Here is a 22054-nt window from a genome sequence, read left to right on the forward strand (position 1 = left end):
TTAGCGGGCCTTGATAAATCATTTGTAACACAGCTTCGAGGATAAATTCGGGCGCCAGAAGATCCACCCCGCCGCAGCCAATAAATGGTGGCAAATTCATGTGATCTGAGATGGCAGTAAGTGTTTTTAAAGGAAAGCCTTTAAACAAAACATGAAGGCAAGGCAATGAGGAGTGTGTTTTAAAGGGACGGAGAGCAGATCTTGAGTAACCTTCCCTCCTGAGTGTGCCAGCTTCTTTTTACACCTCCCCTGCACCCCTGGCCTGACATATACCACTTGAGAGCTCTTAATATAGACCCAGCTGCTTTGTGGGAAAGGGTAACAAACGGGAGCGGAGTCACCAGCACTTTCCTGCTTTGAAATCCACTTTTTCATGGACACACAACAGAAATTATGGAGCCTCCCTCGCAGGTAAAGTGTTACTTTTTGGTTGAGTTTAACTAGAAGACGAGTGTTTGCAGACCATTATTGGAACTGAGCAGCCTTGTGGATTTCAAACTATTCAGTCAATGTCATGTGGAGAATGTTTCGCTCGCTCTGTTGCAGGTGTCACTCCCAGAAAAGAAGCAGGACGTAAAGAAAAAAGGTACGGTTACAGTAATCTGGCTTTATAAATAGGGTTATATGTACACATGTAAGTATATGGATCTGTGCTGTTCATGCATGTTTTGTAGCCATGTGTTTGTAGGTGTGTGTGTCTGTCAGGTAGTGTGATCAGCTATTGTAATCAGTGATTCCCTCACAGAAGCTGATGCCACAATCTACATGAATTTCATGAAAAGCCACACCTGCTATGACGCCATTCCAACCAGCTGTAAACTGGTCATATTTGATACCACACTGCAAGTAAGAAATGTGCATAGAAACTTGAATTTGTTGGGTTTTTTTGCTTGTAAATCCTCTTGACTGTGTGAATTTATGACTTCCAAAGGTGAAAACAGCCTTTTTTGCACTGGTGGCAAATGGTTTGAGGGCTGCGCCTTTATGGGACAGCAAGTTACAGAGATTTGTGGGTAAGACGAAGGACTAATGGAAGAGTCAGAGTGAAGTATTGGCCGATGAATTGTAATAATGGGAACCTTTTCACTCACAGGAATGCTGACTATTACGGATTTCATCAACATCCTCCACTGCTATTACAAGTCCCCTGTGGTGAGCCCTAATGGATATCATAAATTATTATTTGACACCACTTTTTTTTATTATTATAAGCCACATATAATCATAAAGAAATGTGTATCTGATTATTTAAGATGTGAGCTACCTCAGTGCTGGCAGTACAACACAGTATGAAACTCCCAACACTTGACAGGAGGTTTTTGCAGGGTTGCAATATTTGATTTGACCTACTTGATATGTGTAATTATTGACTCATATCTTGACGTTTGGGTTTCCCTCCAAAGGTTCAAATGTATGAGCTGGAGAACCACAAGATTGAAACATGGCGAGGTGATTCATTTCAAAGTAAATAACCAACACGGATCAGTGATATTATTTCTCTGCACATATCTCTGTGAATTAGCGTTTTGTCTCTTCTTCTGTCTAGATGTCCACTTACAGTGTTCCAATCACTTCCTCATTAGTATTTCTCCCGAGGCCAGGTGAGCGCACACAACACTCTCACGTGTAATCTTATTATTTTATATTATTGTTAGTCAACTGACTTCTATTCTTTCCTCTTAGCCTCTTTGATGCCATCTATTCCTTACTTAAATATAAGATCCACAGGCTGCCAGTCATCGATCCAGAGTCTGGAAATGTCTTGCACATTCTCACCCACAAAAGAATCCTCAAGTTCCTCCATATATTTGTGAGCAAGCAGGTGTGGTTTGCTTTTAACCTGATTTTTATGTTTGCACGCATTAATGTTCTTCTACTGTGGTGTTTTAAGGGGGAAAAAGTTCCCAAGCCTGCATTCATTAGAAGGCCGATCCAGGAGCTTGGGATTGGAACTTTCAGGGACATCGCCACCGTTCAGCAAACGGCAACACTTTTCGACGCCCTCTCCATTTTTGTGGACAGGCGGGTGTCTGCACTACCTGTGGTGGACGAACAAGGTATGCTGTTAAAGATTTTACATTATAGAGCTGTATGTATTAGTATTGATGGGTATTACAGTTTACCTGTTAATACATGAAGAAAGTACTGATATTACTGCATCCAACATTTTTTTTTCAGGCAAAGTGGTGTCACTCTACTCAAGATTTGATGTGATTGTAAGTACTATGTCTCACAGTTTATTATCCTTGCATATCATAGCATTGTTTGCTGCTCAGACACTGCTGTATCTGTTTTTTGCTACAGAATCTAGCAGCCCAGAAGACTTACAACAATCTGGACATGCCTATGCAGGAGGCCGCTCGCAGGCGCTCGTGTTTTGTTGAGGGAGTGATCAAGTGCTACCCTGATGAAACCTTGGAAACCATCATAGACCGTATAGTCAGCGCTGAGGTAGATATTTCTTCTTCAAAAGAGTTCGAATATTTCTTATAAAAGCATCAAATCTGGGAAATGAACATTCTATAATTTTCCTCCTTACCCCAGGTCCATCGGCTGGTCCTGGTGGACAGGGCTGATGTTGTGAAGGGCATCATCTCTCTGTCTGACCTGCTGCAGGCCATGGTCTTAACCCCTGCAGGTATTGATGCTCTTCTGTCCTAGCACCAGAGGACACACAGGGTCAACCTTTTCCCCCTTTACCACCTGTGTAGACTTGCGTCCTGGCCGTGTACCCAGCCCAGGTAGGCCTCCGTAGCCTCTTTTTAGGATAATCATGATAGTTGTTGAGTAGAATAATCGTAGCTTTAGTTTATGTCTTTCAGAAATCAACTTGTGACTGAAACGAGAGGAAGAAAAATACCCCGACTATGCTACTGTTCACATTAAGATGTCTTCCGTGACCTGTGTTCCGTGACCTTATTAACTTATAAGTAGTTTCACAGTCTTGTGGGACACCTGGTCACCCTATCTATGTGCTGTGTTCAAGTAACAATAATGACAGAGAGCTGACCTTCATTATGTAATGAATCTCTATAGGTCTCCAGCACAATGTGGCTGCATTTGATCAAATTGATCAATATGTGTTTACTCAATACTGTATATTTCTGTGTTAAACATTTGTATCAAAACTTGCTGGTGTGTGGTATTTCCTGGATAAATGCAGTATATGTATAATGTGTATTAAATACACAAGCTATAGTCCTACTAAAATATATACAATAGAAATGATCAGTAATAGCAGGTGCAGTACTAGAAGATCTTTCTACATTGAATATCTTTGTGTCACATATCTTTCTACAGTGAATATCTTTGTGTGATATATCTTTGTAAATATGCCGCTCCCCCTCCCCACCCCCCCACTGTAAAAAGATATATGACACAAAGATATTCACTGTACAAAGATATGTGACACAAAGATATTCACTGTACAAAGATATGTGACACAAAGATATTCACTGTAAAAAAGATAGATGACACAAAGTTAATATATTTGCGTCATATATCTTTGTGTCATATTTTGGGACCCTTAAAGTAACTGTGTTTATTTCCATTGAATAAGAGAGCATTTATACATTAACCATCATTGTGGCATGTCTTGATAAACCACAGTGAAGGTGTCAATAAATAAATAATAAATAAGGTCTCTGACTCTAAATTAGAAAAGTTCTGATCTGTCAGGAATAGACGTGGTTTTTAATATTAATAACTTTTACAGACTGTGGGCTAAAATGCACGAGAAGCCTGATTCTCATTTACAATAATTGACTAGCTACATGTTTACAATCAGGCAGGCAAACTCATTAAAATACATAATAATCAAGATCAGTGTATATATGATGGAATAGTAGCATTAGTAGTAGTAGTATAGTAATATATAATATAATAATATCATATTAGACTGGGCTGGCTGGCCTGTGTCTAACCACACGGTGGTACACTTGGGCTTTCTTTAACCCTATTCTCTCTTTACAGTAAACAAGGAAACACGTGACTATTTTTTTTCGTTCGTCATCCGTGACGTGCGAATAATAAAGCCGGAAATCAATTTTGTCTTCAAAGTAAAATAAGCGCACCGGATATAAAATCTCTGGAGTCGAGTTTTAATGAAATCATTATATTAGACATGTAGGTGCTGTGTGTTGCTGAGTGCTGTTGTTGAAATTGTTGTGTGTGTTTTTTGTTGTTGTTGTTCTTCTTCTTTGAGGTATTTATTTATTTTGTCTTATCTTTTATTGTATTTGTTTTCTTTGTTAGATATGTGAAATACATGAAATGTCATGTCTCTCTTTCTTTGAAATTCGGACTAAACATTTCATTGTATAATTTAATTATTAGTATTGTAAGTCTGTCTGTATGTGTATATATGTATATATGTCTATATGTAAAATTCAATACATTTTCTTTAAAAAAATATATATATTAGACATGTAGGTATGTGTAACAAAAACACCTCTTTTATTTTATTTATTTATTTGCACATATATAAAACTGCAAAAATTCCAGTCAATGAAAAAAAAACAAGAAATGTGTCAGGAGAGGTCAAGAAACCACAGGCTAATACAAAGGACCGCCTCCCAACCCCAGGAGAAAAAAACTATAACAAAAAAGGAAGAAAGATCTAACATAATTTTAAAAATACAACAAAAGTTAAACAACAACAAGAAGTACACAAAATGTGCAGGAAAAACCTAACCAAACAGTGGAAAATAATCCAATAAATACATAAAACAGTACAGAAGAAAAGAAAATATATCTAAACATATCAAAAGATAATTAGACATCATAAATTAAATGTGATGATAATTTCCAAATTATAATTTCCATTATCTTTTGTATTTTTTTATTAACCAAATAAATCTCTTTTAAACATTTTTGCTATATACATGTTTAAAATGCAATTCGAAAGTCTAAATTAAATATGTTATAACACTTTTACAGGTCCACACATTTCGTGTTAATTAGGTGATGATTAGCAAGTAACCTATGTGAAATTTCTTTGAAATTCTGCCAAATTACCCCAATATTTACCTATACATTTATTTCTTTATTATAAACATTATTTAATAATTATATTCTGCTATTTCTCAATAGCTGGTAATTTATTTAATACATTTCCAGGAAAAGAATACAAAGTGAATTGGTATGCTTTATTTCCATGTCTGCTGGTAAATAGATTATTAATTATATTATGTATATAATATAAAATTATATATTATTAATTAGCAAGTAACCTATGTGAAATTTCTTTGAAATTTCTGCCAAATTACCCAAATATTTACCTATACATTTATTTCTTTATTATAAACATTATTTAATAATTATATATCTGCTATTTCTCAATAGCTGGTAATTTATTTAATACATTTCCAGGAAAAGAATACAAAGTGAATTGGTATGCTTTACTTCCATGTCTGCTGGTAAATAGATAGATTAATCCATGACTATATTTACTAATTATTATTTACTACCAAATTACCCCAATATTTACCTCAAAATGTATCTGAAATTACATTATTATAAACAACTATTTCCTGTTGCGGTATGTTTTATTTTGAAAAGTCCAAACCGGAAGCGCAACGTCTTATTAAGTCCGTCTTGCTTGACGCTCCCTCCTTATAAACCCCGTGATATCCAAAACAACATAACAAAAGTAAAGGGGGAAACATGGCGAGCGGAGAGGAGGCCAGTAGACGCCCCTCGGTTCCCTCGGTCACCTCCTCCTCCTCGGTCGGCCTGGACTCTCTGTTCCCGGCCGGGTCGTCGGAGCAGGTCAGCGGAGACCAGGACCAGGACCCGGAGCTGGTCCGTCTGAAGGAGTGTCTGCAGGGCTGGTTATCTCAGTACGAGCCGCTGCTGCTGCGGCTGCAGAGGCTGCTGGTGTGGGAGAGGCCGCTCTACAGCATCTCTGTGGCTCTCACTCTCAACACACTATTCTGGTAAAACAAAACACCTTTCTAACCCTCTCTTTCTCACACATCTTTATGGTTTCATTAAATAACTTTACTGGCTAACAAACAGTGAGTGAATGTCAAGATAAACCAGCTAATCCCACCTTTATCCTAATGCTAACGTGGCTATCATGACATCCTTAAACTTAATGTTTCAGCACAGCAAATGTGGCTTCATCTATTAAACACTATCAGGACAAACTACAGAAAACAGAGTTATTGTGAGTTTTTACACCCGTTATGTTATGTTATTGTGTTTTAATCTTAACAAACACTCATGTCATGCTGCTTGTGGCCCAGGCCTTGTTAACCCAGTCAGTCACACAGACAACTAACAAGAGGTGCTGTGACTGTAAACAGGGAATGCAATGAACACCTGTCACCTGACAGATAATACAAGGTAAATGTTGACTGTGGCAGGTGAAAATGTCAGATCAGGTGTTCCTTGTATTAAGAAATATTATTTTAAAAAAAGCAATTCTTAAATTAAATATATAACACTTCATTTTACAGGTCCATAAATTTAATGGTTATTAGGTGATAATTAGCAAGTAACCTATTTGAAATTTCTTTGGAATTACTGTTATTTATTACTTTATTATAAACATGATTTAATAATTATATTCCACTATTTCTCAATAGCTGGTAATTCATTTAATACATTTCCAGGAAAAGAATACAAAGTGAATAGATATGCTTTATTTCCATGTCTGCTGGTAAATAGATTATTAATTATATTATTTATATAATATAATAATATATTATTAATTAGCAAGTAGCCTATGTGAAATTTCTTTGGAATTACTCCCAATATTTTCCTCAAAATGTATCTAAAATGACTTTATTATAAACATTATTTAATAATAATATAATTATAATAAGAATTTCTTTAAAAACCTCCCTGAATCATTACAAGGAATGAAATTAACCTTTTTCCTCACCTGCCACTGCGGCAGGTCACTGAACATTTGTACAAGCCACTCTGCCACTTCTGAAATCTATATGTAGAATACTTTAAAACTGTAAACACTGAGTCAGTGGTACCAGACTGTAGAATTATGGAATAAATCATATAACCTTAATCCATGACTATATTTACTAACATTTCATTTTACAGGTCTGCAAATTTCATGGTAATTAGGTGATAATTAGCAAGTTACCTATTTGAAATTACTCACAAATTACCCCAAATATTTACCTCAAAATGTATCAAAAAAATATCATAAACATGATTTAATAATTCTATGCTAAAATAGTATACATCGTTAAAATAGGGCCCTGAGGCGCTGCTCTTCATGTGAGGTGGAAAACTAATAGAAGACACTTCTGATCAGGCACAGATCTCACCATTGTGTTACTTATTGTCTACACAAATGTAACCTGGTAGCTGATGTCATGATTCAGGGAGTTTTTAAAGAAATTTAAAGTAAGTTATTTGCTAATCGTTATCTAAGCATAAGCCAAATGGTAGTCTGTTTATGTGTCTCCACAGGTTCCTGTCATCCACCTCCCTGCGGCCTCTGTTCCTGTTGAGTGTGTCCCTGCTGGGACTCATGCTGCTGGAGAGATGGAAGCCCAAGTTACCCAGCATTACCGGTAAGATCCAGGCCTTTATGTGATTTGAAATCTGGCCCTCAGGCTTTGTCACTCATTGTCCAAGCAAGTGTGTTTACATTTGTGGAACACCGTACCTTCACAGGATGGAGAAGCCTGCTTACGACTATGCCAGTGTGTACACTGTGTCAGATACCTGATGGAAATCTTACACTCTTATTTAGAGTCCAGTAATATGTACATTAATCTTGAAAAACGTATTTGATAAAACACTTTTTTTTGTTCATGATCTGCTGCTAATTGTGTGTTTTTCTCCTACGGCAGTTCAACCTGCAGAGGCTCCCCCTGACCAAAGGTATGTAGTGTGTACATGATAAACAGATTACTTGTAATCTAGTTTTCTTTATGACACTAACCCTTATGTCTACACATCCTGAACTAAATCTAAATAGGAGCGTCCGTTAAATCCGAAACAGTGTGAAGTCTGTCTTTATGTTTATGGCATTTCCGTCACATGCGACACCATATCATCAGAACTAGTTTAGTCTGTTGCACTTGTGTGCATCTCCACCATCATTACATTAACATGGAGTCTCTGCAAGCATTTAATTACAGCCTGATGCACTTTAAGTACAGATCTTTGTTCTTTACAAAGTGTCCTCTCTTCCTGTTTGTTTGTTCTTGTTTGCATACAGTGACACAATGAGTGTGGAGCAGCGTATGCTCAGTATTCCTGAGCTCAGCCACCACCTGGCTGAAAGCTACCTGACCTACTGCCTGTATCTGCAGGAGACGCTGCAGTACAAGCGGCAGAACCATGGCAAGGTACGGCACTTTGCCACATTGACACACGAGGAAAGGAATTGACAGGAATAGCGTCACATATTTCAGACGCCCCTGAATGTTTTAGTTAAATGCAAATTCACAGTGAACGCAATTAAGTGTGAGAATCTACAAGGCACGATGCAATCTGTCTGGTCTCGGCAGGTGCTGCAGTTTGCGAGACAGTCTCTTTTATCATACACAAACACAGCTGCAGAGATGTTCACTTCCTCATCTTGTACCCCAGTGCAGCTTGTATGATTTAATAGCCTAATTTCTCTTGCTTGTTCTGTTTCCCAGTTCTGTGTGATGATGTGCAGTGGCTGTTTTGTACTTGCCGTGGTTGGGCATTATGTACCAGGAATCATGATCTCCTATATTATTGGTGAGTCACCTCTTGCCTAATTGGCATAAAAAAACAAAAAACTGTTGTGCTAAGCCCTGAATTTAAATAGGATTGTGTGCTTGTCCTGACAAACAGAGGATGTGTGATAATAAGTAATGATAGCAGTTAATGGAGTAATTACATTTTCGTCTTTATAATAATATCGGTTTATAGAGATTTAATGTCAATCTAATAGGTCGTGCTTGTATTTTAATATTTTGTAGCAAGTGTATATTTATCACACTAACTCCTTACCTCATTCATAGATCACATAAATTGACCCTCGCTACAAAAACCAGCCTATTTTGCGTGCATTTGCAGCATCTTACTTCGATATTGTGAAGAAAAAGGGACGTTTTTAAGTCGTCTTTGTTTTGTTTGTGCACCTGTTCAGTCTTGAGCGTGCTGTTGTGGCCGCTGGTGGTGTACCACGAGCTGATCCAGAGGATGTACACGGGCTTGGAGCCGATCATGATGAAACTGGACTACAGCATGAAGGGAGAGACCGAGCACCGCAAGCACGACAAGAGGAGTGAGTGACACCTTTCAGGCTATACATTCAGGTTTAACTTGTGTGCATTCAAACCCTGCAGCTATTAAAACACACGCTTGTGTTTGTATTAATACAGGCAAGAAGGAAGTGTAACATAAGGAGCTTGAATCAATGTAGATCGCCGTTCTTGACCCTCTCACTGATAACCAACCTCATTGTAATACCACATGTTACATAATTGTGTAAATAGAACAGTGTCGAATATCAGGGAAGTGTGATTGTAAGTTCCTCTGGTTACATTTGTACATAGATTCCCATACCTACCTCCCAGTATAACAGGATGTTACAAGCATACTGTCATTTGTTCACCTGCAGTTCCTTTTCCAGGCTGACATTTTTTTAAAAAGTGTGTATGTGTGTTTTTTAACAGAGGTGAAGAAGGAGATGGAAGAGGGGGACGAGCCAAGAGCTGAAACGGAGAGTGAGAGTGAGGAAGAGCTGTCCTGTTTCGCCCCGACGGTATGGCGACACACCTTAAAATATATATACCATATTCATCTTTTTATTGTTGTTGTTTTTTTTACCTCAAGGCTCCAATAAGTGCGATTTCAGAAAGAGACAATGATACATGTTGTGTTTTTAGCAGTGATGTAACGCTGTGGTTTTTGTTGGTCAGGTGGATGCGAAGACCACGGCTCTGGCGATGGCCATCACAGACTCCGAGTTGTCAGATGAGGAGGCATCTATCTTGGAGAGCGGAGGGTTCTCGGTGTCCAGAGCGACCACTCCTCAACTCACCGACGTCTCTGAAGGTAAACGATCGGCCATATCAACGTCGCACTTGAATTTAGGCCTAAACAAAAGTATTTTGGAATTCAAAACAATGTGAAAGTGTACATGCTGATTTATTTTTTTAACCATTGTCATGCTTCTCTGGTTCTGTGCACCAAGTAGTTTTCTATAACCTGGAAATGAGTTAGTAATTTAGCTCGTCATACGTCATCCCTTATCCCTTTTGCTGTCTCATCTCTACTACAGATCTGGACCAGCAGAGTTTACACAGCGACCCAGAAGAGGCCTACATGCGGGATCTCCCCGAGTTCCCCTCAGTTGAGGAGTTCCCGTCCATCGATCAAAAGCTGCTCCACTTCCCTCTGCAGGCCGGCGCTCAATCGGAAGGGGAACCGCTGAGCCCCTGCAGCCTCCTTATCCAGCACCTGGCATCTCCACTCCACTTTGTGAACACACACTTCAACGGACACGGACGACCACCTGGGAATGAGGGGGGCGCGGCGCCTGTGCCGAGCGCTGGGGACGCAGGAGGGACGCAGGAGGGAGAGGAGAAGGAAGCTGCGGCGACCCAGGGTACACAGCAGTCCTTGGAGGCGTTGAGCGAGGAGATAGTGACCACGGCCATCTCCGCTGTGGTGCAGAACACTCTGTCAGCCCTGCTGCGCTCCAGCGAGGCCAGCGAGGAGCCCACCCTGGCCGAGTTCCTTCCCACCGAAACCCCACCGGGCGCTCTGGAGACCTCCGACCCACCCACCGACACCACTGCTAACACTACAATAGGCTCCTTGGGGGCTGACGAGGACCCGGACGAGGCGATTACGGCAGAAAGCGGCACCGGCGAGGAGATACCTGACGACACACTAGTTCCGACCGAGGAAGAGGACTTTGAGCTTCTGGACCAAAGTGAACTGGAGCAGTTTGATGAGGGGCTGGACCTCATCTCTGAAAGACAGGCGGCGGGAGGAGCCTCAGCAGCTCCAGAGACACCTCCGTCTCCTCCGTCTCCTCCGTCTCCTCCGTCTCCTCCGTCTCCTCCGTCTCCTCCGTCTCCTCAGCATCAACAACAGTCATAGCTTCCCTGTTGCCTCCCCCCCATCTGTTTTGTTTTTGTTTGTACTTTAGACCTACATTATACCCATAATTACTGCTATATACGAAACATTTATCAAAGAGTTTGGCGTTTAATACTGTTGGTTAGCGATTGTGTGGCATATGGTTGAGATTACTCGGCGCGTTCTGCTTTCCTAGTCTCTCTTCACAAGGGTCTGTTCAGCCTTCGGTACCCATTTGCAGTAGTTTCTTTGTGGCCTGCTGGCCTGATAGTATCAACGAGAGCAGGCTCAGGGCAGAAGTGGCTTGGGTTAACAGTTATATCATGATTGTCACGGGTTTGCAAAGCATTTTTATATCTGCTTGGTCATCTAACATTGAAATTGGCTTGATAAATCAGCAGGCTGCGCAGTGAAAACCTGTCCATATTCAGTCTCTCGTCAACTCTCTTTAACCGCCCCACCTTGTTTTCGTTCAGATGTTTATCTAGATGGTGTTATGAAGAGTTGAAATGTCGGATTATATAACTATTAATATATGCTATAGATTATTTAATTTAACGGTCAGTCGATGAAACTTTATTGTTAAGCAGAGGTAAATTGAATCCCCTCTGTTGCCCATAATGATTGTATGGTAATTGTTTTAATGATGACGCCGTGGACGTCCGGGGTTTAAAGTGTAGTTGCGTATTCCCAGAGTTAGACTTATAGTATTATCCTTCACGTTATCCTTTACCTCAGAAGTCTCCAAGGTTCCAGTTTTGACAGAAGCATTCAGTCATTAGTGGTCTTTCACTTGTTGCCTGGAAATGGAAACTTAAATCTTTGACATTGTTGGATGTTGACAGGTAGTAGATCTTTACCCCCCCTACACATAAGTGACTTTGATGTGGCAAGATAAAAAAAGAAATGTTCCTGAATCTCCTCTCTGTGAATTGATGCCTCACTTTTATGAATATATGCAGATTTAATTTCACACATCCAAATGAAGTCGTCCCATATATATAATTGAATTTATTCTTGTTGAAAGACTCGCGCCTCTTGTTGGATAGGTCTATATCCAACTATTTGTTACCTGTATAGTCATCACCGGGATATGTATATTTACCAAATAACCTCCTTTGTGCCACGCTAAGTCCGTCCATGCATGCCATGCATCACGATGCATGTATTTACCACGATCAATATTTGAGGTCAATTTTCAAAGGAGTGTTACTTTTACTGGAGTTTCCGTTTTCGGAGGGATTTAAAAGTTTAATGACACATTATGGATCTGGCCGCCGCTGGGGATTTGCGGGCAACTTTTGGCGCGACAAAAAGAAAATCTAGCACTGTGCTCGACTGTAGAAAGAGGCCGTTTTTTTGCTTTTGTAAACCACTCAGCATCCGAATCTCAGGGGTGGGTTGTACAAATTGAATATATAACATTGCAGAATATGTGTCCATTTCCCGACTTGTCGTAGTGCACTGTATTTGTACTAACCTTTCCTTTTTTTTTTCAGTCGACGCCTCCTTGTGTATAGTGTAGAAATGCTTAAAACAAAAAAAATAATATATTCTGCATGTAAAAAAAGCACCCTGTTCAAGTTCTCCTTGTCAACTGACAAAGTACTGCACAATTTGTGAGAAAAGAAAAAATCAATTTGAATGTTACAGGTTAAAAGAAGCCCATTAAATGCAGTTTGTTTCATATTTAATTACCAACAAGGGGAAGAAAAAGATTTGATGTGTCTTCATTTTTAAGACTGCCCAACTGAAAATGGAAAAAATGGGTGGCAAGTGATAACATCTAGAGAAGGATATTAACAGACTAGTTTATGTATGGTAGTAGTGTGTTTTATGCTTACGCTTCTTGAACTATAAAAAAAAAAAGGCACTTACTGAACTGTACAATTTAAAAAAAAAAGGAATATATTTTCTAATTTCTCCTTTTTCCATAAAGTACTCAGTTTGATCTTTTACATCTTAAAAATATAACAGCTATGGACGAGTTTCACAAAGCGGAAAAGATTTATTGTCATTAAACTGGTAAAAATAAAAGTGCAACACCACATGTGACAGTAAGAGAATAAAAGAACAAACTGAAACAAACTTACGATGTTGCACTGAAATGTATCTGGATTATTTCCTTTTTATCATTTTAACCAACTTTTATCATGTGTTTTCAGTCTGTTTTCAGTCTGTGTTGTCGATATGCAAATGAACATTTTCTGATCCAAGTTCTTTTTCCTGGAAAGACAAACACATCTGTTAGTATCTTAGAATTTTTGAAAACACCATAAATGGTAACAACAGGTTGTTGCTATGAAAATATATGTTGTGCGACATCCCTTGTCATCTTTCTAACTTGACATACCTGCATTAGTTCACTCGCAGAAAGCTGAAGTCTCTTCTTCAGCTCGTCTCCAACAGTCACGTCAAACAGCGCCGACCATTTACCGTCTGTGAAAGTTACTGGGATAGAGAGGACGATGCCATCTGGGAGATTGTAGTAGCCTGCAAGTAACCAAAGACAAACGCATTTCAACACCAGCTAGATCGGCCAAAATCAATATCTGATGTCATGTTGTGTCCTCACCTGGGCAAAGTACACCCATAGAGAAGACCTCATCTGAACTACAGATGCCATTCCAAGCTTTTAGGACAGCGAGGATCCCATTGGCGACCGACATGGCAGCTGCTCGGCAGGTCTTTGAAGCCACAGCTGCACGCTGACAACATACCAAGTCTTGAAAGTCTGTTTCCACCCATTTCCTGGAAGAGAGAACGAGATTATTGGCTTCTTTGGCATATCCCAGGATGTTTTGGATCAGAGCAGTCAGATGTACTGTGCAATCAACATTGGCACATACTGAAATCACAGCTGGGTTGGCAGTTTTGTAATTTGATATTTGACCTTATCGTGTTGCGTTTGTTTAGCCTGCAAAGTGCCAGGTGGAGTGGAGTTAACCAATACAAATAGATAAGCCATTAATGTAGTGCTTAAAGCACACTATTACTTATTGCAATCCTTTTTTTTTTATTGTAACAAACCTTTCATAGAGAAGGTTTTGGGCTGGTTGGGGAAAAAAAGGTGGTCCTTTGATTGCCCCATCATAGTTGAAAGCCTTCGCCATCTGCAGGTCAATGTAGAAACTACCACTGATGTTTCCCCACACAATGACATCTGTAATATCTAGAGCAGAAGAAGGAAGAGTGATCGTCTTGCATGAAAATGCAAAACATGCAATGGGAATACACAGAGAGAGAATTACCTACCTGAAGTCCTCACTTTCAGCTTCTTCGCAATGATGGCTTTGGCTTCATTCTCCAGCTGAGTTGCCGTGGCGACAAATTGGTGGCTGTCGATGGAGCGCGCGTTTTCCAGAAGAAGTGAGCATCTCAGATTGACTAATGAGTCACCAGACACAATCACCTTCACCTCCTTCTTGGCTCTTGTGTCAATCAGTTGTCCATACACTCTGTACCTGTCTGAGATCCACTTCACCTTTTTCTTCTTCATTTCCTCTTCATCCTCTGCATCAGTGTCATCAGAGTACCTCTCATCCAGCAGTAGAATGACATCTGCTTCTTGGAAGGCCTGTTTCAGATCTGTGTGAATGGTCACCTGTGAATAAATATAGTTAGATGGCTTTATTTTTCTCCCTGAAAATGATCCTAAAAAACTGCATACTTGATGGAGCAGATGGAGCGCCAAGTCCTCCGTCTCCATTCTCAGCCACTGCAACTCCTCCTTGTACACCTCCAGGTCCAGTAGGTGGAGGCTGATCGCGGAAATGTTGGGGAACACCTCAGCAGAGAGCAGATTGGGGATCAGGAAGTGGCAGGTTGGGCTGAGAGCACTGGAAAGGAAAAGGTATAAATATTTAAAATATATATTTTTTTCTTTGAGTATTTCACACTAACCCACCTGCTGATCCATATGTGAAAGGGTTTGATGAGACTGGCAAGATGCTGCTCCTCTGCAATAACATTCATCTTGGTTTCCCGATTCTCTGCTGCAACACTCAGCATCATATCCGTAGGCATGTCTGATGTGATGTTGTAGTAGTCCTACACAAACATTGATTGCAGAAATTGGCAGGTATGAAAGTTTAGAAGTGATTTTGACTGGTTGATGCAGACTTATATAACCCCTGCCAAATTGAATAAATATAACAGTAATATACCTGACACTTGCTTCAAATGTAATGAGGCTCAAGGAACACTTATACATTGCATTTGGGAGTGTGATCAAATTAAGAAATTCTGGAGGGAGGTGATCAATAAAATCAACAAAACATTCCACTAGATCCCAAAATCATATTGCTACATTTTTACCCATCAGATCTCAATCTGAGAACCAAAGAATGTCAATTTATTGATTAAATATTGGATTAAAAATATGGCTCAATGTATGTCAATGGAGAGAATAACATATACATCGAAAAACAAACTGGGTGTTTATGAGGAAATATGGAAATCATTTAATGATTTCATAAAAAGTAGTGATATTGGTGAGCTTCTACAGGAGGAATAATTCAGATAAAATAATTCACAATAGCGGTAGACCCTCATAAGGGAATGGATTCTTGTTTTTGAAAATCTTTTTATTTTATTTATTATTTCTTTTCTATATATTCATTTTGTTAGAGGTGCCATTTAACTGTTTAATTGTCTGATTGATACTGTGAATAATGATTGATTTTGGCCCTGTGAGAAAGGGAAAAGTTAAGAGAGAACGGGTGAGTGTATGGGGGATGTTATGTTTGTTAAAGTAAATCCTGTATTGAATATATTGCGTAATAATGCTGATGTTTCTATAACAAAAAAAACAATAAAGACATTGTTAATGAAAAAAAATGTGATTTTGAAAATTGAAAAAGTGATTTTGATTAAGAAAACCTCAATAAGCCTACCTGACAATGCTCTAGGAAGTCACTGAAGCCTCCTAAGAGCATCTCTTTGCCTCCTTGGTCCACCAGCTCCCTCCAAACCAAAGGGGACTGCTCGTGTGTCCAGCCATTTCTTCTGCAGGTGACCTCCAGCCAGTCCTATCAGTGAGAGGTCACATTGAGGTGACAAATAGTTATTACATGAAGAATATGCTAATGTTTAATGAGTTTTAAAACAAGGTTATTACCTTCCACTCATGTGGGAGGATGGAGATCTTATGGATGCTGAAGTGTGGCAGAGATCCCTGCAAACTGTCTGCTAACAGTTCCGCTTTGGCGAAATGTGGACAATCTGTTTTACCTGTAGATGTTAAAAATCAGAATCAGAAATAATAAGTGTAAGATATAAGTGTAAAATGTGTAAAAACAAACTTTTTACCAGCAAGCACAAATTTTGGCATGGTTGTTGGTTGGTTGCTAGGAAACCGTGGGTGTTGCGCTTATTTGAGTCCGTGTAGGAAAATACCACAAAAAAAAAGATAAGAACGTGTTATGATGACTGTGAAACCCTATTATTTATTAATCGTAATAAATATCATACTTGAGATTTTTAACATTCACAATAAACATCATATTTTTTGACGCAATACGTGGTGTAACCCGGATGTACCAAGTTGACAACGGGGGGTGGGGACGAAATATGGCAGCGCACACAGTCGGAAGCAACCCAGCACATGAGAATGGTAGCTAACAAGGCTTGGAGTTATCTATCTTTTTAGTGTTATATAGCTGTGTGTCTCTTCGCTAAACCATTTTTAATTGCAACTGTTACATGGTTTAGCATTTGCCATGTGTTTGGGATCATTATTGGTATGTTTCTACAGTTAAGAGCAGCAATAAGGTAGGTTATATTGAGCTAATATAAGCTAACTAGCCTATAACTGGATGGAGGCTGACCTTGTTGTCATCTTGTACTTTGTAAATACATCATTTATACGAACTGATTGCTAAATTAAACTGTCTATATGGTCAAGAATGTCAAGTGGAGACAGTTGTAGTGCTGACATTTGGATGCTGTAATATCTTATTTCCATTTTTTGCCCTTTACAGAGTCCACTAAGTTATTAGATAAGGCAAGGCAGCTTTATTTATAACCTGTCCTGCAGGTTTCTGGGAGCTTGTTCCAGATATTTGGTGCATAAAAACTGCTTCTGCATGTTTAGTTGTGACTCTGGGGACACTAAGCAGACCTGATCCAGATGACCTGAGAGGTCTGGATGGTTCATAACATAGCAGAAGATCAGAAATGTGTTTTGGCCCCTAAACCATTTAGTGCTTTGTAAACCAGCAGCAGTATTTTGATTAGAGAGCCATGTCTGCCTGGGTGACAGAAGAGGTCCTGAGATGGGGCATGCGCTTTTGCAGCCGCAGATCTCTATGGCAACAGCGCAGTTGCCTGGTGACAGCATCAATCAAGGACACATCTACTACTCAGCAGTTAGCAGCACACATTTGGGGCATAAGGAAAAGCCATACATGCCTGGATAGTGTCAGCTCAGTGAGGTTTTACTCCCAGGATAGGATTCACAGTGACTTGGAAGAGAAGGAGCATCCTTCTTCTGAGATCCAAACTGATGAGACAGCCTCAAGGCAGATACAGAAGAGGTCGCCCTTCTCGGACCACCTGCAACAATGTGGCTCCCCATCAGACGTGTTAGACCTCTCCTGTCAGTACTCGCCCACGATTCGACAGGTGAGCAACTGCCTCACCCACATGTGGTCCATCACCAAGAAGATGTCAGATGAGCAGCGGCGCTTTGAGCTGCAGCTGATGTTTGAGCATCCTGCGTTTGACAAGCTGCTGCAAAAGGCCATGAAGGGAGTGGGGAACATGCGCAACGAGGACTTGGCTTATTCTCTCTTGGGTATGGTCAAACTGGGTGTTCCTCAACGGAGCCGTGTGGTCCAGACTTTCCTCCGAGCCTGCCAGGTAGAAAGATTGTCCACCAGCAAGCAAACATGTTGTTCAATATTTTGGTTTTATTGTTCAACCATAATATATTTTATTGTCCAACAGGAGAATCTGAATAACTTTGATGAGAAGTGTCTGTCCGTCTTGTCCTCCTGTCTGGAACATGTGGAGGACGGTGCCAATGTTGGTGCACTTAAGGAGGGAATGAGGTCAGGATTATCAAATGATGCTCAGCCAATTCATTACTATATAGATACAATCTGATTGATGTTTATTGTGGCTGTGTCCTAGGTTGGTTGTTGAGGACCGTCTTCCCAGGATCAAGAATGTAATGGCTCTCCAGACCATGATGCGTCTGGTGGGGAAAGATGCCCCACTGGACCTCAAACGGAAACTCGAGGTTGGTTTGTGAGGCTTAGTTTTGACCATATTTGGTATTCATATCCCTGTTTATGTGGATCTAAAATTATCCAAGTTTCTGATTGCCAACTCGTGTACAGGCATGTCCTCCACTACTCAACATTCTCTGATATCAGCTTTCCCATTGTAACATTTCATATTTTTGAACCACAGAGCTAAATGTCCTGTAACTGAATCCATTCCACGTTGACATTCATTCTGTACACGGCTTCCTCCAGAGAAAGGCGTTATCAATGGCCGAGCAGTTCAGCCTTCCCAACACCCAGTACATGATCTCCACTATGGCCACAATGGGCTTCCACTCCAAACCACTGCTGGATGTCTGCAGTAAGACGATTAAAGGTAAAAAAAAGAAAGATAGAATTGTTGAATACTTTGAATTATAGTGGATTTCATATTTGTTGTCAGCACAGAATCAGTTGAAGGAGCCTGAAATACATCTGTCCTCTCTGTTAGAAAACCTCCATGGAGTCCCCTTCAACAGATTGATGACAGTGCTGCAGTCCTGTAGGGAGCTGCACTACAGAAACTTAGATCTGCTCACTGGCATTTCAGACTATGTCGCCTCTACGATGGACATATGGACCAGAAAACAGGTGCTGCAACAGACAACTGTCTTCTAACCCCTTTTGTGAAATGTTAAATATTCCTAACTGGGCTGTCAAAGTTAACGCGATAAGGCATTAACGCAAATTAATTTTAACGGCAATAATTTCTTTAACGCATTATCGCAATCTGACTTCATGCCTGCAATCACATTCTAAGAGTTTCCTCCTCTGTGCTCAGGTGTTCCTCTTCCTGTCCGTGTTTGAGAACCTCGCCTTCTGTCCTACCGCCTTAATGGAGGCATTTGTTGAGAAGGTGATCGCCGATCCAGACGCCCTGACACTGAAAGACCTCCTCTGTGTCCTCAAGGTGTACTCCTCTCTTAACTATGATCTGAGGGACCAAAGACAACAGTAGGCCACTCGCATGTCTTCCGCTTTCAAATTGTACTCATACCCTTCATCTAAAAGTAGATATAACTTACATGACCATTTGTTTCCAGGCTTGATGTCTTTGTTTGGGTTTCATCTCGCTGTTCTAGGTTCCTGGATAGTTTGAGCCAGGCTCTGGACTCCTATCTGCCCAAGATGTCCGCGTTTGAGTTGTTAAAGGTTGCATACCATCTGTGTATGCTGGGCCACTTCCCCTCTGCACCACTGGAGCAACTCCTGCAGAGCAGTACACTGGAGAAGTTTAACTCTACAGGTAAGATAACTGACTCGCTCGTGGACTTTTCTGTCTCCTCACACTTGGGTTCGTGAATTTCATCCGTCTTCTATTCCTCCTCAGCACCCAGGTTTGTCCCTAGCCAGGAGAGAATGTTCAAGACCGTCAACTCGTGCCTCCGTCTTGATCGTCCTCCGCTCCCTCAGCCCCTGATGGTCCCCTCATCTTACCTGGGAGACCCCGTCCCCAGCAGTCCACCAGTCAACCTGTTGCTCTCGCAGGGCCTGCAGAGTGTGTTAGCGGACCAGACAGACACAGTGCTGCAGGAGATGGTGGTGGTGGAGAACATCTACATCATAGGTAAAGACAGAATATTACAGGAAAGAAGCTGTGAGTGTGTCACAGTTTCATATTGGGTTTATGTCTTTTACCGTTTTCGCCTGTCTCTCCACAGAAATGCTTTAATAACTGAAGATTGATTCTTTCGCCTGTGCTTTGTGCGTTGACTCTCAGACGGCGTGATAACCAAACCTCTGCCGAACCACATCTCAGTGACTGAAGCGGGTAGCTGTGCAGGAGAAGAGAGTTCTCCAGCAGAGAGCAGTCAAAGGTAAGATGCCGGTTTGCAGTCGACAGCATCACCAGACTCAAATCTTCTATTTCAAAATCTGCTGCGGTGGTGTTTTGTTTTCGATTATAATGTGCTTATGTCACGTTCGGTGAAGTTTGATGATGTGGCAGCAGGTGGTGAGGATGTTTGGGCGTTCTGTTCCGACAGTGGCGGGCAGTGACGCACGTGATTGCGTGCATCAAATATCTGATTCCACAACTTTTGCATACAACAAAGCGCTTACATTTCAACTTAAGGCAGTTTATATAAAGGGCATAAAATAATGCTCTGACAGCAGGACTTTTTGTAACTTGCATTTAACACCACAGATGCTTTAAATTCTATTTTGAACTCATTTTACCTTAAGAAAGGTGGAAAATTAAGCGTTAAAAAAGCTTAATCATAAACAGAAATTCAACAGAAACTCAAAAAAACTTATCCAACTATTCTAAACAATAAATAATTTTAACACACGCTTTAAAATTTCATACAGTGTATTTGCAGTTGTGTACGTCTAGTTTATTTACAACCTTTGAAATGGTTTTCATATGACTTTGCATTTACTGTTTTACTTTTTATGCACATATGTTGCCTTCTTGGTTCTATTTTATATATATTATTGTTCGGCTCCGCACAGGGAGTGTCCTAAATAGTCATTTAATTACATATAACATGTACATAGTCATCTCTCTTACCCTATTTTTCTCACTATTTATTTAATTGTTCTTAATTCTTGTCATTCAGTGCGGTAGCTTTATTGAGCCTGCTGATTTACCCGTAAAAATTCAACCAAACGGTTCTGATGATGTACTGAAAAAAATGAGTAGAAACCTGTTCTGAGCTTCTATCAGCACAAAAGCATAGAATTTAAATTGTTACACATAGACAAAATCAAATTTAAAAATCCCAACCTATATTACCCCTACTGAGTAAAGATGTGTAGTTAAATGTGTGTCAAAGGAAGTCAGAAGTTCAAAATGCTTCCGTTCAGTTTTAAAGAAAAGCCACAGTCTATTTTTCAGGTTTCAGGTTTTTGTCTTCTAATCAAACTGTCACTTTCACACTTTTGATGTCTGTACCTAAATTCAAATTTTGACCTTTTTAATGCTGAGAAAAAACTCCTTCTCTTGGTGTCCTAGAATCGCAGTGGTTTGCACATCACACTCTGGTTTCTGCTACGGCACGTCCAATCCCCGCGGCCCTCTGGCTGTCAAGATTCGCCATCTGAAGATCCTGGGTTATAACCATGTCTTGGTGAGACTCACAGTTTGATTTTTGGAGTACTTACTGACACTTTAGACAAGTGTTAGAATAAAATTCCTACATTTGTTGTAGCCACTGCCTTCAGCCACATGTTCCTTTCACATATGAATGTTTAATTTCCTCAGAATATATATATATATATATATAAATAATGTGTTCCTCCTGACCTTTAGTAAAATGCTTCTTCAAACAACAACACTACTAATTGAAGAAGAAACAGTGCTGATTTACATTATCCTAATCCCGTTCACCAGGTAACGGAGCAGGAGCTGCAGTCCGCGTCTGAGGAAAAGAGGATAGATCTCCTCAGGGAACGGATCTTTCCAGAACACCACCGATCAGACGCACAACCTCAAGCGGAGCATTTGGGATCTTGAGGACAGATGTCAGTGTTAAAAGGATGCAAACAGTCAGGTTCAGTAGTCTCAACCTGTGCAAACACACAGATTTAGTTGTGCTAATCAACGCTTTGTAAACACTTAAGAAGTATATTAAAGTGTTAATATCAATTGAGAACCTGAAGTTTTTTATTTGGGTGTGAAAGAGTGTCATTCTTCATGCGAGGAGGGACTGTGGGGAAATCTTTTATCGTTTGTTTTTAATCATCCGCCCCGAAAATGGCTTCAAAATCGGAACAGAAACAACGTGTTAATCTTGCTG

The 22054-nt window shown here is 40.1% G+C and overlaps 4 protein-coding genes across 8 annotated transcripts; 3 read left to right on the top strand and 1 right to left on the bottom strand.

Moving 5' to 3' along the window:
• Nucleotides 1–161: 161 nt before the first annotated feature.
• Nucleotides 162–3264, top strand: prkag3a (protein kinase, AMP-activated, gamma 3a non-catalytic subunit). Of its 4 annotated transcripts, XM_074626699.1 has the most exons (13): nt 165–411; nt 547–586; nt 746–846; nt 932–1013; nt 1094–1152; nt 1404–1464; nt 1547–1601; nt 1684–1810; nt 1892–2057; nt 2179–2216; nt 2305–2451; nt 2545–2741; nt 2823–3264. In XM_074626699.1, exons 1-12 carry the CDS (start codon nt 394–396, stop codon nt 2659–2661), a joined length of 1011 nt encoding a protein of 336 aa, XP_074482800.1. In that variant the 5' UTR covers nt 165–393; the 3' UTR covers nt 2662–2741; nt 2823–3264. The 4 variants fall into 4 exon arrangements, with proteins under 4 accessions (XP_074482798.1, XP_074482799.1, XP_074482797.1 ...); XM_074626697.1 differs by having other exon boundaries at nt 162–411; nt 1684–2057; nt 2545–2728; nt 2809–3264; XM_074626696.1 differs by having other exon boundaries at nt 163–411; nt 1684–2057.
• Nucleotides 3265–5612: 2348 nt separating this feature from the next.
• retreg2 (reticulophagy regulator family member 2) lies at nt 5613–13134 on the top strand. Of its 2 annotated transcripts, XM_074627613.1 has the most exons (10): nt 5613–5936; nt 7441–7544; nt 7827–7857; nt 8198–8327; nt 8625–8709; nt 9104–9241; nt 9633–9721; nt 9879–10014; nt 10241–10994; nt 11050–13134. In XM_074627613.1, the coding sequence occupies exons 1-10, from the start codon at nt 5665–5667 to the stop codon at nt 11114–11116; spliced, it is 1806 nt and encodes a 601-aa protein (XP_074483714.1). In that variant the 5' UTR covers nt 5613–5664; the 3' UTR covers nt 11117–13134. The 2 variants fall into 2 exon arrangements, with proteins under 2 accessions (XP_074483714.1, XP_074483713.1); XM_074627612.1 differs by having other exon boundaries at nt 10241–13134.
• mdh1b (malate dehydrogenase 1B, NAD (soluble)) lies at nt 13032–16481 on the bottom strand. The gene is made up of 10 exons (XM_074627614.1): nt 16357–16481; nt 16166–16278; nt 15942–16076; nt 14954–15096; nt 14717–14885; nt 14302–14650; nt 14077–14218; nt 13622–13797; nt 13400–13539; nt 13032–13272 (listed from the first exon to the last, which is right to left on the bottom strand). Exons 1-10 carry the CDS (start codon nt 16376–16378, stop codon nt 13219–13221), a joined length of 1443 nt encoding a protein of 480 aa, XP_074483715.1. The 5' UTR covers nt 16379–16481; the 3' UTR covers nt 13032–13218.
• Nucleotides 16482–16619: 138 nt separating this feature from the next.
• On the top strand, nt 16620–21881 carry fastkd2 (FAST kinase domains 2). Its single transcript, XM_074627611.1, has 13 exons — nt 16620–16818; nt 17028–17097; nt 17141–17907; nt 17995–18098; nt 18181–18289; nt 18528–18651; nt 18766–18905; nt 19096–19268; nt 19397–19560; nt 19645–19881; nt 20035–20131; nt 21271–21385; nt 21649–21881. Exons 3-13 carry the CDS (start codon nt 17290–17292, stop codon nt 21769–21771), a joined length of 2004 nt encoding a protein of 667 aa, XP_074483712.1. The 5' UTR covers nt 16620–16818; nt 17028–17097; nt 17141–17289; the 3' UTR covers nt 21772–21881.
• The last annotated feature ends 173 nt before the right edge of the window (nt 21882–22054 follow it).

This window comes from Sebastes fasciatus, chromosome 24 (genome assembly GCF_043250625.1).
Source record: "Sebastes fasciatus isolate fSebFas1 chromosome 24, fSebFas1.pri, whole genome shotgun sequence".
Lineage (NCBI taxonomy): Eukaryota > Metazoa > Chordata > Actinopteri > Perciformes > Sebastidae > Sebastes > Sebastes fasciatus.

What these genes read in the sequence shown, in the direction of transcription:
- mdh1b (XM_074627614.1), bottom strand. Translation starts at nt 16,378, where the DNA reads ATGCCAAAATTTGTGCTTGCTG. An exon ending in CGCTCCATCTGCTCCATCAA is followed by an intron (nt 14,651 to 14,716) that starts GTATGCAGTTTT and finishes ATTTATTCACAG; the next exon opens with GTGACCATTCACACAGATCT. An exon ending in GCTGAAAGTGAGGACTTCAG is followed by an intron (nt 14,219 to 14,301) that starts GTAGGTAATTCT and finishes CTTCTGCTCTAG; the next exon opens with ATATTACAGATGTCATTGTG.
- retreg2 (XM_074627612.1), top strand. Translation starts at nt 5,665, where the DNA reads ATGGCGAGCGGAGAGGAGGCCAGTAGACGCCCCTCGGTTCCCTCGGTC. An exon ending in ACTCTCAACACACTATTCTG is followed by an intron (nt 5,937 to 7,440) that starts GTAAAACAAAAC and finishes GTGTCTCCACAG; the next exon opens with GTTCCTGTCATCCACCTCCC. An exon ending in CCGCAAGCACGACAAGAGGA is followed by an intron (nt 9,242 to 9,632) that starts GTGAGTGACACC and finishes GTTTTTTAACAG; the next exon opens with AGGTGAAGAAGGAGATGGAA.
- prkag3a (XM_074626697.1), top strand. An exon ending in GCTATTACAAGTCCCCTGTG is followed by an intron (nt 1,153 to 1,403) that starts GTGAGCCCTAAT and finishes TTCCCTCCAAAG; the next exon opens with GTTCAAATGTATGAGCTGGA. An exon ending in AGTATTTCTCCCGAGGCCAG is followed by an intron (nt 1,602 to 1,683) that starts GTGAGCGCACAC and finishes CTTTCCTCTTAG; the next exon opens with CCTCTTTGATGCCATCTATT.
- fastkd2 (XM_074627611.1), top strand. Translation starts at nt 17,290, where the DNA reads ATGTCTGCCTGGGTGACAGAAGAGGTCCTGAGATGGGGCATGCGCTTT. An exon ending in GCACTTAAGGAGGGAATGAG is followed by an intron (nt 18,099 to 18,180) that starts GTCAGGATTATC and finishes GCTGTGTCCTAG; the next exon opens with GTTGGTTGTTGAGGACCGTC. An exon ending in ACATATGGACCAGAAAACAG is followed by an intron (nt 18,906 to 19,095) that starts GTGCTGCAACAG and finishes CTCTGTGCTCAG; the next exon opens with GTGTTCCTCTTCCTGTCCGT.